The sequence below is a fragment of the Chroicocephalus ridibundus genome, chromosome 5 (genome assembly GCF_963924245.1).
Source record: "Chroicocephalus ridibundus chromosome 5, bChrRid1.1, whole genome shotgun sequence".
Lineage (NCBI taxonomy): Eukaryota > Metazoa > Chordata > Aves > Charadriiformes > Laridae > Chroicocephalus > Chroicocephalus ridibundus.
This window is the reverse complement of record NC_086288.1, coordinates 11,533,971-11,550,428: the sequence shown is the minus strand read 5'-3', so window position 1 is coordinate 11,550,428 and position 16,458 is coordinate 11,533,971. Positions and strand designations below refer to the sequence as shown.

At 44.4% G+C, this 16,458-nt stretch overlaps 1 protein-coding gene across 1 annotated transcript in view; it reads right to left on the bottom strand.

The window, feature by feature from the left end:
* The window catches only part of LOC134516232 (FRAS1-related extracellular matrix protein 2-like), a 67,992-nt gene extending 57,967 nt beyond the window's left edge, over window positions 1-10,025 (bottom strand). Inside the window, exons 1-2 of the mRNA XM_063336190.1 lie at window positions 9,908-10,025; window positions 486-6,176 (exon numbers count right to left, since the gene is read on the bottom strand). Of these exons, the coding sequence (XP_063192260.1) occupies window positions 486-6,176; window positions 9,908-10,025 (5,809 nt within the window). The remainder of the gene's footprint in view (window positions 1-485; window positions 6,177-9,907) is intronic.
* Window positions 10,026-16,458: the final 6,433 nt, after the last annotated feature.

The window sequence follows — 16,458 nt, the reverse complement described above, 5'->3', positions numbered from 1 at the left end:
GCCTTTTTTTTTTTTTTTTTTAAATACTAGATCCAGTGATGTGCAGACATGTTAAGCACTTTTCCAAACAATTTTCTCTGAAGACAATAGTGATTTTTGGGCCTGGGTTTAATTTCCAGGCAGGCAAATAGGTAATTCAGTCTTCAAAAAGAAACTGGTGTGGGATCTGCAAATCACCAGATTGTATCCCATCTTCTTAGGAGCAGCACTGTGCTATGTACACAGTAAGATGTGCATTTAACACAGCAGGAAACACATTAACGCATGCGCATACAACACAGAACTGTTCTATTGTATCTTCACAGATAAAACAAACCTTCATTTCTAAAATACATGTATTATCATTCTGATCATTTGCATATACTTCATAGTTTAAAACACGTTCTTTTCTAAATCCCCTGAAAAAAAAGATTCAAAAAATATAACACAAAACAACAGCTCATTGAGCCCAATGTTTATAAGCAAATACAACTGTCAGCACCAACCTTGTGTAAATGTTCTAACGCTCTCATTTCCAAAGCCGGTATTAACGACGAAGCCATGCTCCGGCCCATCTGTTATTTTGTATTTCAACAGCTTGTGCGGACTGTCTCGATCCTCTGCCTTTAGCGCCTTACTAGTGATCAGGAAGCCTAGGTGCCCCGCTGGAAGCCTTCTCAGAGTAGGGGCACCCTTGTTCACCACTAACTGTGGTACTCTGTTGTCCAGTGAACTGATCTGAATCCTCATCATCTGGGGTTGGTGGACCTCCTTGACAGTGTCAGGGAAAACATAAAAGTTTGTGTGGGTCCCATCAGTCACAGAGAAGGAGAAACTATCCTGGTTGGTTTCCGTACCATCATGTCTGTAGCTGATAAGATTCTCATTCAAGTCTTGTTTGGTGAAGCTGGTGACTGGGTAGCTGTTGTTGTACAAAATCTGGCCATGCACCGGAACCTGAGTGACTGTGAATAGGAGTAAATGGTCAGGTGTATCCCCATCTTCCATAGTCAGCTCAAAAGGGGTGATCAACCTGGTCTCCCCTTCCTCAACAACCAGGTCACCAATAGTTAGAACTGGCTTTTTATTATCCACGTCTGTGATGAAGACCCTGAAGGTACGGAAGACTGGGTTACGGCCATCTGTCACTTCGAACTCAAAACTGTCCATCTTTACCTCATCCTCTGCTGTATGAATGTAGTAAATCTTGTTGCCGGCAAGTTGGAGTTGAGTAAAGGAAACAACAGGTACTCCAGGACTGTCTGAATTCTCTAGATGGCCCCAGGTTGGGGACCGGGTGACACTGAAACGCAAATTTTCATCAGGACTGTTAACATCACTTGTGCTGAGCAGATCAGTTGTGAGTGTCACCTTTCCACCTTCTTTCAGAGTTACACCCTTGTTGATCACCTCAGGGAAAACTATATCAATGTTACCAACAGTAATATAGAAGTACCTGTCTATCAAGGCATTAATGCCATCAGTAACATCAAATTTAATCAGATCACGCACTCCAGGTAGGCCAGTATGAACATACCAGATAAAACCCTGGTCTAAATCATCTTGTGTGAAGTTTGTGCCTTGCGTAATGTTGTGCAGCACTTCCTCTTGTCTGTTCAGATGCTGTAAGAAACCCTGCACAGGTGCCAAACGGATGACATAAACAAGGTTCTTGTCCTCTGAATCAATGTCTGTGGCTTTAAGGTCTCGACTAGAGATGACCTTTGACTTGCCAATCTCTACTTCCAGACCATTGTTGATTGCCATCCTGGGGGCCTCATCATCTACCAGGATCACCATAATCGGCACATTTTGCTCCACTGTGTGGTGCCCATCTGTCAGCTGAATTTGGAAGCTATCTTCTTTCGTCTCCGAGTCATCATGTTCATACACAATGCTGGAAGCCTCCCGGATCTCCTCCAGGGTGAAGCTGTGAACAGGCACAGTGCCTGTGGACAGCTGCTGCACAATCTGCCCATGCTTAGGAGGGACAGCAATAACAAAACGCAGTTCATCTGGAGGCATGTCTGCATCGGCTCCATTGAGGATAGGGGTGTCAATCACCAGGCTCATCCCCTCAAGCACAACAAATTCGTTTACAAACAGCTCTGGCTTTTCATCGTTGGTGGGGATGATGACAATGGGGAAGAACTGGTGAGGTGAGAAGTTAACACCATCAGAGCATTGGAAAGCAAATCTATCCTCCATAGGCTCCAGCCCTTTGTGAATGCTCTGCACGTAGTTGACATGGCCCAGGCGAACATCTTTGATGGAAAAAGCACTAATGGCAGTACCGGCTCTAGACTTCTCAGACCCTGGGGCTGGAGAAACATTCTCCAAATAACCTGAAGTGGACTGAACTGTGACAATGCACAAGATGTCATCTCTGGGAGTATCTATGTCCTCCACATCCAGCTGATCCAGAGTTAGAGTACTCTTCCCTCCCTCGAGGACACTGAGTGGCTCTGACGCAACCATCACTTCAGGTGCAATACTGTCCACAGGTAATATAGTTACAGCCACACGCACCCTTTGTACTGCGCTGCCTCCCACCACCCACTCACGAGAGAGGTCAGAAATGGTGAGATTGAAGGAATCATACCTCTTTTTCAAGCCAATCTCTCCACTGGTGTGAGCGTAGGCTACCACTCCGCTGATGAGGTCGTGCTGGGTAAACTTTTCTGATTGTACTCCATCCACAAGGATGTCACCCAGCTTGGGTGGATCCTGCACAATGAAGGTCAGCATCAAGTCATCTGTATCCTCATCTGTAACCTGGATAAGCAACGTAGTCATTTCAGTAGCACCATTTTCCAGGACATCAATGGCTGCTCCCATCCACCTGTGACCACCAGGCAGAGCAATACTTGGGTTTTCATCATCCACAGGCTGCACAGCAATCTTGACTGTGATTGGCACATGATGGACTCCATCACTCACTTCCAACTGATAAGAATCACTGTCAACCTCATGACCGCTGTGCCTGTAGGAGATGCGCCCACCAGCAATATCATCTAGCAGGAAAGATTCCCCTTGCACTATCAGACCCTCCTCCAGATAACGTAGTTCGCCATGCACCGGAGCTTGAGTTACAGTGAAGACAATCTGGCCTGCAGATGTGTCCTCATCTGTGGCATCCAGTTGATTGCTGGTGAGAAGGAAGCTGTTTCCCTGAAGTACAGCGAAGCCTGTATTGGTGATCTGAGGTGGTCGGTTATCCACTGGCTGCAGGAAGAGAGTAAAGGTACCTTGTAGAGAATTGCTAGCTGAGTCCTCTACAAGGAATGTGAACTGAACCACTCGTGGTGTGATCCCCAGCTCCTGATCTGGAGGTCGATATGCCACCTTGTGGTGGTTGACTTGGGCTTGGGTGAAACTTTTAATGGACACCTCAGGACTGTCAGCCAACACAATCTCTCCAGTGACCACAGAGTGGTTCTCATCTGTGTCAGTTGGGGGTGTCAGTAGAGTGTACTTCAGCTCCCTGTCATCTGTATCCAGATCGGTGTACCGTAAATAGTGCTTCTTAAAGACAGTCAGCTGGTATTCCTGCACTGTCATCTGCAGACTAGTACCTGGGTACAGCGCAGGTGGCAGGTTGTCTACCGGTTGGACTTTGACAGTGAACACATGCTCCCCTGACCAGTTAGGGGGGTCATTGTCATCCTGCAGCTGGAACACAATGCGGCCCATTACTGGGCTGGCGCTGTGAGGTCCCATGTGCCTGAAGAACAGCCTCCCATCAAGGATATCCTGCTGCAGCCACTCGTTCACCACCCTCTCATATATGTGTTCATCCTCCACAAAATGCCAGGGGGAGGAAGAGGAGTCACTCTCCAACCCTGCTCCACTTTCTTTGCTCGCATAAGAGGCTGGTTGCTCTGCCTGACGCAGCAGCAGCTCACCAAAGCGGTGGGAGTGTAGTAGGGACATTGCAGAGTCCCCGACCAGGACAAACCGGATAGAGGCATCGTCAGAGTCAATGTCTGTGGCACTGAGGACAAAAGGTGAGATTTGGACAGTCTGGTGCTCACTCAGCACCAGTCCCGTATTTGCATTCAGCAGCGGTGGCTGATCATCATCAGGAGCAATGGTGATGGGGTACAGAAATTCAACCTGGTGCTGCCCGTCTGCCATGCGGAAAACAATGTTGTCACTGTAGCTGTGCTCACTACCATCATGCTGGTAAATCACCTGCCCTGCTGCTAGCTCTGCAGCAGTGAAATACTTGCGGCTGGGCGGTACACCCAATACGTTGAGTTTCCCATATCGCAGGCCTCGTGCGACCCAGACCTTCACCTCTTTCAGATTGTCCTCATCGCTGATCTCCAAGGTGCCAGAGAGGGGCCGTGACTGGCCCTCAAAGAGCATCAGCTGTGGGCCAGCCACATGACTGAAAGTGGCCACAGGGGCCAACGTGTTCATGGGCTTTACCAGGATCACAAAAGCAAAAGGCTCTGAAGAGGCACCTTCAGGATCCAGAACTTCCATTTCCACCTGGTAAAGCCTCTCCTGGTCAGAGTCCAGGGTAGGGGGCTGGTAGGCAATTTTCAGCTCCCTCACCTCCTGCTGCGAGAAGGCAATGAGGGGGTGGCTGGGGTCATCGGTGCTGAGCAGGAAGCCTTGCTGCCGTGGGTCACTGGGCCAGGAGGAGATGAGATTGAAGACCAAGAGGTCCGGGGGTGTCTCCAGGTCCTCTGCAGCCAGCATATCCAAGGTGAGGGCAGTGAGCGCAAACTGGTCCACCTCCATCATAAGCAGCGCCAGGAAGCTGGGCTTGGGTGGCGTGTTGTCGGCCCCTTCGCGGATCCGCACCAGCACCTGGAAGTACTCCCACTGCTCCGGGCCGGCGGCGGGCAGCACAGACACCCGCGCCGGGATACAGTCCTGTCCCGGGGTGGCGGTGGCTGCCGTGTGCTGGTAGCGGACGCCCGCTTGCAGTACGGCCGAGCAGTCCTCGCTGTAGCCGGCGGGCAGGGGTCGCCCCTCGGCATCCAGCAGCCGCCCGTAGGCGGGAAGGGGGCCGGCGCCAGCGGCTTCGGGGGGCAGCAGGGTGAGGCGGCACCGCCGGCCGGGCTCGCCCTCGGGGAAGCCCAGCACCTTGCCGTCCAGCGGGGCGCTGAGCCCCCGCAGCTTCTCCACGGGCAGGGGCAGGTTGCGGCTGAGCAGACGCAGCTGCTGGAAGAGCACTTCCACCTCCAGCGTGAATGGCACGACGAGGGTCTGGCGCGGCGAGTCGTAGCGGAGCTGGAGGCGTAAACGGTACCGGCCGGGGCTGCGGGCCCCGAAGTGGGTGTAGGTGACCTGCCCGCGGGCGAAGGCGCAGGGGAAGCGTGAGGGCTGCAGGGTTCCGGCGCGCTGCGGGCCCGGCCCGCTCCCCAGCACTGCCACCGCACACCTGTCCCCCGGCCGCACCCGCAACACTAGGTCCGCCGCCGGGTCCAGCGAGACGGAGCGGCCGAGGGGGACGCGCAGCCCCCGCTTAGAGACCAGGATAGAGGAGGCATCGGGCTCCAGGGGGGGCTCCGCCATCCCCCGTGCACTCAGGAGCCCCAGCAGCAGCACCGCCGCGGCCGGAACCCCCCGTAGCCCCCCGGCCATAGCCCGGCTGCTGCGGGGCACCCTGCGCTCTGCGCCACTCCCAGCCCCGCCGTGGCTACTAAAGGGCCGGGGCGGGGGCGCCGCCCCGGGGTTTGGGGGAGAAGGGCCCTCCCCCAGCGCTGCTGCGGGGGCCGCCGCCCCCGGCTGAGGGTCGGAGGTGCCGGTACGCCGCGCGCGGCGGCAAGGTGCGGGCTGGGACGCGAGAAGCCCGAGCGACCCGCGTCCCGGGGCGGGCTGGCGAGCCGGGGCTTGCTGGTCCCCTCGCACCGCTCCCCCCTGCCCCCGGACCCCTTCCCGGCGCAGGCACGGCCGCAGCTTCGGTCCCTCGGGCGGTGCGACAGCGAGAGGATGCGGCGAGATTAAGGGCAGAAAATAAGGGAGGCAGATGAGAGCCGGAGCGAGCGGGGCAGAAGGAGCGAGGCGGAGCTGGGGAGATGTAAGTAGAGGCAGAGGGGAGCAGGCACCTGAGGCGGCCGGCGGCAGCCCGGCAGGCTCGGCCCAGCCTTCCCGGACGGGGGACGGGGCTCGTCTCGCTGCCGGGATGGAGGAGCCCGCACGGGCTCCTGCAAGAGCCTTGCCCCCCAGCAACGATCCGGCTGAAAACCAGAAATACACGTTTCCTCTCGAGGGGGAAGCTATTTCAGCGCGGAGAGGAGCAGATGCAGAATTTCAAAGCTAACGCGACCCTCCCTTCGTGTTGTAGAAGGGGCTTATTGATATTCCATCTTTTCGAACAGACGGAAGTTTCCTCCCCTTCACCCCCAAACTTAGCATACAGTGCATGCCACGTGCGGACAGTACCGGGGGAGATCAGTAAAAGCACACTGACTGTAGGACGTTTGCTTACTGCTAAGCAATTTCTTACAGCTAGAAAAATTAAAGCAGCCTACGCAGTTTTCACTTTGCTTGGGACCAATCCTATTCAGTTTCACTTGCAGGTGCTCAGTTCTTGCTCAGGCTAGATAAAAATGCTACTGGATTTTAAAAAACAAAGTTTCTGGTGGAATTACTACTGCAGTTTTAATATTTTGGACACTTGTCCCTTTAATTAAATAGTTACTTAAATTTAAGATGCTTAAAGCTTTATTTACTATTTCTGATTTTTTTTTTTTTCCCAAATTCTCAGGAAAATATCAGCAACTTACTGAGTCCCACTGTGCATGAAGATTAATTGCTAACCCACTCTTAGCTACCATAAAATAGGATTGGGCTTTTCATTCTTAAGTGTTTTCCTTGTGTTCTGGTGTATCTTTTTTCACATCAACACGTTTGAAAAAATGAAGTGCACAGGCAGTAGTAGTACACTTCTCTGGTTTAGTACAAGATTTATACAGTCATTTGCTATTAATTTATCAATGGCTTTTTTTTTTTTAAGCATAAGGACTTTTCATACGGGAGTTTCCATGTACACTAGACACCACAGTACTCTGTGGAAATGTTCTCTGTAGTGAGGACTAAGCCCCTGGTGTGGTCGTTACTAACAAAGTTTTACTGGGAATTGCCCTTTCAGGAACCTAAGTATGTCCAGATTATTTTTCTCAAGCCAACAGGGTATTTCTTGACAAATATAACTGGACTAATCAGTAACAAAGATATTGCTGAATAATCACTTACAGAGAGAAAGGGGTTTTCTGTTCTTGATAGATTCAAAGCCCTTATGCCAACTTATGTTCTTTGGTAGAACCATGTAATCAATAACCCAAGTTATCCACTGAAACCTGTGTGTATATCTTCACATATACACAAGCATGCAAAGCTCACAAAATTTGCATTTTTTCCATCCTTAATCAAATCTAGGCATTTGTTCTATAAGGAACAGTGCCAGTGCAGAAGGTCTGTGTAAAACTCAGAGATTATATGCTATTTCCATCAAGTGTCCTGGAAGGTAAGACAAATTTTCCCATTAAAATAAATGGAATGATGAACGTGTTCAATTGCAATTTTTAACTCAAGAGCATGTTGGGCAGGAAAAAATGAGGAATTGTTTTCCCATGTATTTGTGCTCAACCTGCTTCTATTGTTCAGTTTGTTGTGAGGTAGTATATAGTTTATCAGAAATATGAATGTACACCACAAGATGAATTCATTAAAAAATGGATGATGTATTTTGAAGTTTTGGAAATCTGACATTAAAGTGGTGACAGACTAAATCCAGACTACATGCAATGGTTCTGACCACCTTGCTCATACCTATTCTTGCTTTGTGCACAGTACAAGAATCATTTTCTCCCTTTTCTGTTTCACTGGCTTTTAAAATATTTAATCTTTCTTACTTTCTTATGTCATTGAAGCCCAGTCCTATAAGCATGTAGACACAGGGGCTCGTATTACATGTTAAAATTGGCAGAAATGCTTTCGTATCTACTTGCAGAAAAGCAGTGTTTGTTTTTCCAGCTCTTAGGACCTGATTCAAAGCTCTTAAGTCCTGCAATCACCTTTCAGTTGACTTTGATGGGCTTTGGATCAATGTTAGTTATACAAGATATTTAGAATCAAGTTCAAAGAACTGTTAAACAAAAACAAAGTTTTACTTGCTGAAGTAGCTTCATTGTGCCTCAAACATAGCCAAGTAGCTGCCTTCCTACACTCATATTCCAGTTTAAAAAAACCCTACTGTATTCAAATATTAAGCAAGTTATGACTAACAGCAGAGATCAGACAGTCAATAAGACATGGATGCTTGATATCAGTGAAAGATTTTAGACATCTTGATTTATCACCATTAGTCCAGTGTTATGGTAACATAACGACAACTAAAAAATGGAAGTTGTCTATTTTTCCCCCTCTGTGTTTTACACATCTTTTATTAATACTCCCTGTCCCAAATTAGGCTGAAGAACATTTCTACTCTACATCCACATAAGAGCATAAGGCATTCATAGCTAAGAGACAGCCCAAACCTTGATGCAGCAAAATATAAACAGCTATGTCTTCAAGTTCAATGTTTGGGTCATTAAAAAAAAAAAAAAAGGAAAGGAAAAAATAGTTGCTTAGAGGGTTCATTAAGCTGGAAAAGAAAATCTCCACCTGTTCCATTAAAAAATTATATATCTTAGTTTAAGTGTTATGCTGATAAATTGTGTTTAAAAAAAAAGGTGAAGTAACTCCCTGCAAGTGTTCCATTCTGAATCAAAGTTTTCCTTAAAATCACACAACTATAATTAATTTTGGATATACAAGCACTGATGCACATGTTAACCTCTAGTAACCAAGTAGGTTGAGCCAATCTGACAGTTCACTGTGGCAGACCTCTGAAGTGTTGAGAGTTAAAATTTCAGAGCCAATTACCATGGAAATTATGACCTGCAGCCCAAAAGAGCAGATGGATTTTCCACAGAACTAGACTTACAGTAGTCACAACGAGTTGCTTTTTCACAGCCACACAAATATACATAAAACTGCAACCAGAAAAATGTTTGAGTGAGTATTTGCCGCATAAGTGTTGTGTGAGCACATTATAAACAGACAATACATCTTCCAAAACCTTTTTCTGATGGTTAGGTTATTTCTCATGCTTAACAGTGGGCATTATAAGCAAGTCTTAACAAGCATCAGTTAAGTGCGTGGAAATATACAGAGGTACAACAATAGATTGGCATTTTTGCTTACCTTGGGCATTTGTTGCCCCGTTGCCTCCAAATTCACCATTGGTTGTATGGCTCCAGCCTACTCCAGTTTAAGTCTCCAGTCTTGCTGACTTGACCCTTCAGTGGTTTGGAACAGTGTTTTCCATTTAGCTTAGTTTCAAGTTTGGTTTTTTTTAAAAAGTATTAAGAGAATACGCAGCTTCTAGCATTAGGTCATCTTTTTGTATATCGCATCTTGAAGTGAGGTAAGAGGAAGCATTTTCTTGGATTGATCTTGGAGATACTAGTTGGAGGGAAGGGGCTCTTGAAGGTATTCCAAATCAGAAAACATGAATGAATCTGAAAAAATAATCAAAGCATAAAAATAAGTAATTTATTGAATTAACCTAATGAATATAACTATTTTGCTAAGTCCATAACACCATCTGCTTTGTTTTTCTTTTAATATATTTGTTTCATTTGTGAATGGCAGTATGAGATGTAGGAATAACCAAATTAGGTATCTGCTGCTCACCCTGGAAGTAATCAGATCTTAATTCCATAGTGGTAGTGTCAGTCAAACACCACTTTGTAAAGCTCAGCATACTAGTACTACTTTGACTTAACATGCTTTTAATAACAATAAAAGTCAGCAAGGGCTCCATTTAAAAAAATTCTACCTCATGCAGATGAGATGCCCAGGTTTGGAAGCATCAGGATCCTGCCCCATATCTTATGAGAGCTTTTTCTGTGTGATCTACCTTTCTTCTGCCCACACACCAGGTGCCAAACACCCCTGTTTGGAGGCTGTGGGTAGCGCATCAATCCCTGGCACTGCACCGCTGGGGTTTCTGCATGCATACTTGGATTCGTCGGCATGCTACCTCTGAATTTCATACAGGGCTTTGCACACACCACACACACAAATTAATGTAGCTCCAACACTATCTGTCATGTTTCTCTTCAGGAGATAAGAAGAACTCTACCATGTGGCATTACATGATGTTAGGACATATTAAGCTATACTGTGTCATGCCACAAGGTTTAACTGGATGAATGAATGAGAGCAAGCATGCACCTACACTTTCAAGCAGCAGACTTGCTGCACTTAACAGCTCACAGGGAACCAAGTGCCTAAGAAGAAAATAGAGTGGATCTGCAAGATCTCATACTAGGAGATAAATGTCCCTGTTCTGGTAAAATAAGATTAAATGCTTCTGCTGTACCTTCTGCAATACTCTCTACTGGAAACAGTTGTCCTGATCAGCTGTCTATGTGTGTATAGATAAATGTGGGTGCGTATGTGTGTGTCTATATGCACACACTTGATTTCTAAAACTCAGCAGCTGCATAGGACTTTGGGGATGGCAACGCTGTAGTCCTTAAAAACCTCAAGAACTAGATCCAGGTGATAAACCTCAGTTCCAGGCTAAGGCCTTAGCATTGCACTAACTGAAATTCTTTCTTCTGTTGCATTCTAAACACCTTTAGAAATACTCATACAAGTTTAAAAAAGCAGAGGCGTAACTTTTGGAGTAGAAAGTATCACTGAAGACCCTTCACTAAATTCAGGGTACGTAACTATCCAGCAGAGAACAAAGCCTGGAGATAAATCAGCCCCTAGAATCTGGATGGTTTGGCTGTATAGGTGAACACCCACGCTGTCAGAAGAACATCTGCTGTAGCTTCCCATATAAAGCATTTACTTTCAAGGTTTGGGTTTTTTTGTGTGGTTGGTTGGTTTTTTTTGTTTTTTTTTTTAATAAGTGTCTAAAAGCCCTTTCACAGTTAGTAATAGATTTCCATCCAATTTCTGCACTAGCTGAAGTCAACATAACGAGAATAGCTGGGGATTCTTAGGAACTTTATCATGAACCCAGAGCTATCCACTTTTGCACCTTTTAGAGGGAGATCTGTTAGGGTCAGTAGACTAACACTACATGTCTAAGTGGAATGCTAAGAACATCCTCAGTAAGTAAAAATCTGCTTTCAGTAAGGAAAGGAAAAAGACTGCAAAAAACCTAAGATCAAGTTAATTTGTACAGTGTTTAATTTGCATAGTTTTATGTTTCACTTCAAGTAAGTGAACTGGAGATTCAGCAGATGCTTAAGTGTTTTGTTGTATTGGTATAATGACTCCTTGCTTTTTAAATAATTAGAGGAAAACAAAAGTATCCCAGAGGCTATTTAAATAGTGAGAGGAATAACCTTAAGACTAACATCTTTGACTCGAAATTGGCCTTCTATTGAGGGATAACTGTGACCTTGCACACTTACCCATTCTTGCTCCTTCCCCCAATCAACAAGGATTTACTACAATGCTTGAGATAACAGTCCTTAGGTATGTTTACCTTCAAAGGAGACCATTCGCACTGAAGAGCACAGATCCACGAGATGTACTCTTTCCTATTTAACCTGATACTGCCAGTCTTGCAAGATGCTGGGACATTTGTCAAGGCCCACCTCCCCAAGTTTATTTCAAACAGACAGGAAGTCATGGCATCCAAAATGGTCATTCATGCAACACCCCTCACCCCTAGTCAGTTGAAGTTGCCAACTTACATACTGCATGTTAAAGCACCGGGCTCCTTGCATTCTGGATGAGCAGATGTGACAAATGAAAGCAAACAAATGCACTCATTTAGAAGTTTTTCATGTAAAATTATTTTAGGGTTAAATCACAGTATTACTATGAGGACATAAGGTATTTAAATCCATGTGTAGGGTGAGAAAGCTCCCTCTGAAGTTTATTTAAATAAATTTATGAATGGTCAGTCTTCACTTAATATTGAGAATGTTCCAACATTGTACAAGTGCACAGGATAGCTTCATGATGTTCATATAACAATTTTGCATATTATTGTAAAAATTCAATTACTAATGAAGAACTGTGTAATCACTACAAACAGTCACAAACTTTGTGATGAAGTTTCCTAAGCAAACAGTGCATGACCTAAAGGTACATACAGGTTCTTCCTTCTGTATTAACATTGAAAATATAAACACTAAGTAGTCCATCTATAATATTCTTTTCCTCACAGATGAGTTAGTTCTTAGTCAGATGCAATTAAAAAACAAGTAGGCATTTTATATTGGAAGTAATTGAATACTATTCAATTTTTAGAAAGGTTTATTCCAGTTAAACAGGGGGACAAAAATGATGCTGCAGCTGCCATCGTCAGGACCTCTTTAGGCCCTCTCCATCTTGCAGCTGCAGAGCACAAATGAAGTCCAGGAGCTCCCCATGGAATGCTCCAATAGGCATTTCATACCATAAGTTTCCCCTACGATAGAGCCAGTGGCTTCATTGAGTTTGATTGACAAGGTGGAGCAATTGGGCAGTGACACATACAAACATCAAGGAAGCTCCCCTGTGCATAAGGCTCCTAAACTCATGGCTTTGCTGTCCCTTTGCTAATTTGCAGTAGCATACTGGGGTACAGAGACAAGGCTTTCAAACAGTTACGGATTTTGAAAAGACCAACTTTTTACTCATGTAATCTTAAATGTTAGTGTCAGATCCAAAGCATTCTGCCCAGACAAAACGGTATTATACCACAACGAGAGGGGCAAACGACAAGTCTTCGGTATCTGGCTACAGACTCCAAATACACCCTTGGGCACTTCTGCCTAGTCCCCCCCTCCTCCCAGAGACAGGTTCTGCAGAGTGAAGGGGATAAGGTAGTCACCTAAAATCATGTGCTCCTGCATACATACCAATTCTACCCTGTACAGCAGTAGGAGCAGCATTTACCTTTAAATGCATTGCTAGACTGCCTGATTAGTACAGGCACATAACAACAAAACCGACTACCCTCCAAGAAAGTTAACACCTTATGGACCTCAAGAATTGCATCAGAACACAAAGGTAGAACTAGACACCTGGAAGGCGAGAGGCATATTTTGAACCAATGTACTTTCCAAATCAATTTAATGTAGTTAGAAACCCATGAGCATATTTCAGTGACTATCCATGAAAATAAGATCAGGGATAAATTCTCTAACCACACATGGTAGACCACAGCAGAAACAGATATTGACTTACACCTCAATTAAGAAAGCAAGACCATGACCAAAGGCTAGACACTGCTGTTTCATACATTCATATTTCTATAAATATATGCAACATTCTAAGAAGTTCATGATGTCCATCTATTAAAACCGTACTTATATACAAACGTAGCGAGACCCCAATGGTTATGTGCACCTCTGAAGAAGCATAGGAACAGAAATTAGCCTTTTATTCTTCTCACTTAAGTTTCAAAAACATTTAACTGTACAAACACTTCATCTGTGTTTGATTTCTGGTGGCCAAGTAGCTACCCAGGCATGTTTACTGAGTGCATGGCACAGGTTTCCTTCCCTCCTTCACGCTGCAGGTGTTCCCTCTGTGACATTTCCTGATTTTATAGAAGATATACAGACAAACTTCTGCCCAGGTAGGTCAGGTTGCTAATTTATCTATCTAATACTCTACTGCCTATAATCTTCCTTCTGTCTTAAATAAATAAATCCCAAACCATGCATTTGGGTTCTTTGAAATGAATAGGCTAGTCCTTCTCTTCTTAATAACTCTTAATAGTCTTTAGAATAACTAGGAGAAGGTCAACAAGGTTGTTCACATGAGCACTACCAACATCAGAGAGGATTACAGAATCAATAGCTGCCCTCAGAGATCTGCTCAGGCAGACTGGCCAGCCTTTCATGCAAACAGCCCACTGTACTCCAGGCAAAACTCCTCTGACAGGAGAAATGGCTGGAAAGCTTTAACTCTTTCACACACACAGAGAAGCTGCCAGTTCATCTCTGTGTGTAGCAGATGCAAAAAGTTTGCAGAGTAGAACAGGAGCACATTCATGATCCACCGTTCACTGCAGAGGTTAATTTGAGAGGTGTGAGCTCCTCTAGCTGTCACCCTAACGGAAGAGAAACTATACAATTTTAGAATGTATCTCACCACCTATGAAAGGTGGTAAGTATGAAAAAATAGACAAGAAAAAGTCCGTCAATGGAAGTTAAAGAAACCTTAAGCTAAAGCAAATGCCATGCATTTTACCACAATACCAAAATACAGCAATAAATTACGAGCATTAAATATTTATGGATATAAAAGGATTTTTCTTTAGATCACTTACAAAAAAGTTATAAGGTATTGACACATCTTTCAGATTTCATCACTGTAAATTCTATTTCACACGAAATTGAAGTGGCTGATACGCCAAATATTTAATCTGTATCTTTGCTCTAACTCATTCTATATCAGGATGGATTACATAAATTTGGTCTTCTACAGCAGTTTGTCCCATTTTATCAATTGGTTTTGTTTTCATCAGATGTTACCTAGCAACTTTACTACAAAAACAGCAAAATTTTCTTTAGATCCATTCTTTAGCAGAATACAATTTGATAACTTTGTGCACCCACAATTATTAGAAGCTACTGCCACTCTGGAGACTTGCTCCCTATATTTACAAACAAGAAGCAGTTGAATGGCTCTAAGAATTGGCCATTTCTCATATTTTAAAGGAGAAAATGGCATGATTTTTTTTTTTTTTTTAACATTTGATGACTGATGGATTAAAAGAAGTTAACATACTGGAAGAGCAGTAGGATTGGTCAGAAGTCTTAGGAAACTGACTATCAGTTAACCCCCTGTTTTATTTGTAAGAGGCAGCATTTTCATTCTGTGAACTTTTGCATTGTTACATTTTAGTGCTATTATCCTTTTCCTAAGTGTAACCCAAAATATAGGCATCTGAGCCAAATCCATCCCTGAAGATCCCCAAGCCCTGTAGCAACTATTCAAATTGTTCTTATTTTGATGAAGAAACATGGAAGCTTACACAAATTAAAACCAAACCCAACATTTCAATATCCTACTATGAATGGACTTCAAGTTGTCCTGTATTTGTATCAGAGTTTTTCCACACAGGCTTATCCTCAACAACATACTGGGGATTTTTGGCGTGTGATGTGGTGCTACATTGATGCAGTGATACGTCTGCTTAGGACCTATGAAACCAGATGCTACAGGTCTTATCTGCACCATCTGCTCTGACATAGATATCAGAGGATCCAAGTTCAAATTCTAGCTGTTCTATGTTAAATATAAAGAGGATTTAGTTGGCTCCTAGTCAGTGATGCCTAGGGAGTCGTATGCACACTCCAATATTCAGGGGATCTGATCTATATCTTTCTTTGGGACAAAGATCCTTGTGTTTCTTAAAAAAAATTAGAGAAAGAGCTCATTGCTAGATTGCTAGTACTTTTCTGAAATACGAATTCTGTGAAGTGAGAAATAGTTCGTACTTGTTTAGCTTCCCCATAAAGCAGAAAAATAAGAGTATTCTACTGTTGATGCTAACTATTTGAAAAACAACCCCCTTTTTCACCACCACAAAATACCTCTACCCATATGTAATATCTAAAAGATTCTAGAATTAGCCTTCTCCTTCTTACTGCATTGTTTCTATTTATGCTAAATGAGAAAGTTATTCAGATTCATGGGACAAAAGAGGCTGAATGTAGGTGCTTGTAATATTACCAAGCTACTCAAAACAACAGAGATGGAAAGAGAATGAAAGCAATAAAACCACTTTTCAGGGTTTATATGTCAAGTAAGAGTAGACCAGAGTTCACCTGGAGGTTTTGCTTGTTTTCTTTTGTTGACAAAAACGTTCTCTTCCAAATGAAAGCACTGATTTGACAGAAAAAACAGCTTTTCAACACAGACATCTACTTCAGTGGTATGAAGTAGATACTTATGATATGGAGAGTGCTAATTAAGCCAGTGGAACCGGCTGACTCCAGGCAGGACTCAGGAGACAGGTTCAAGCCCAGGCTCCAGGCAGCACAGCTACATGGGAGAATGGTGCCCAAAAGAAAACCTGCGGCACATATTCCCCAGGCAGCCTGGGCCAAAAGGCAAAGCAGGCACTTGAACACAGGTCTCCCAGAGGTCAAATTAATATCTAGGCTAGACTAGATCAGATGAATCCACTCCCTTGGAGAATTTCGGGTTACCCTTAACAGAGCATAACACATATTATTAAGGCTTTTCCACTTCTGACATCTCAGCATGCAGTTTCTTGCCTACTGTGGCCACCACATTAATATAAAGAAACAGCAAGAGACTTGAAAAATTCACTTTTTTTCATGCCCCAACTTTGAGAAAATAGTTTCTGACTTAAGTCTTCTAAAACACCAAACCCATAAAATCTACTAAAACCCCCATATACAGGATATATATTTGGTGACATGGATGTCCAGAGTAGGATGTTCATGCACCCTGCACACGCACCTAAATTAGCTG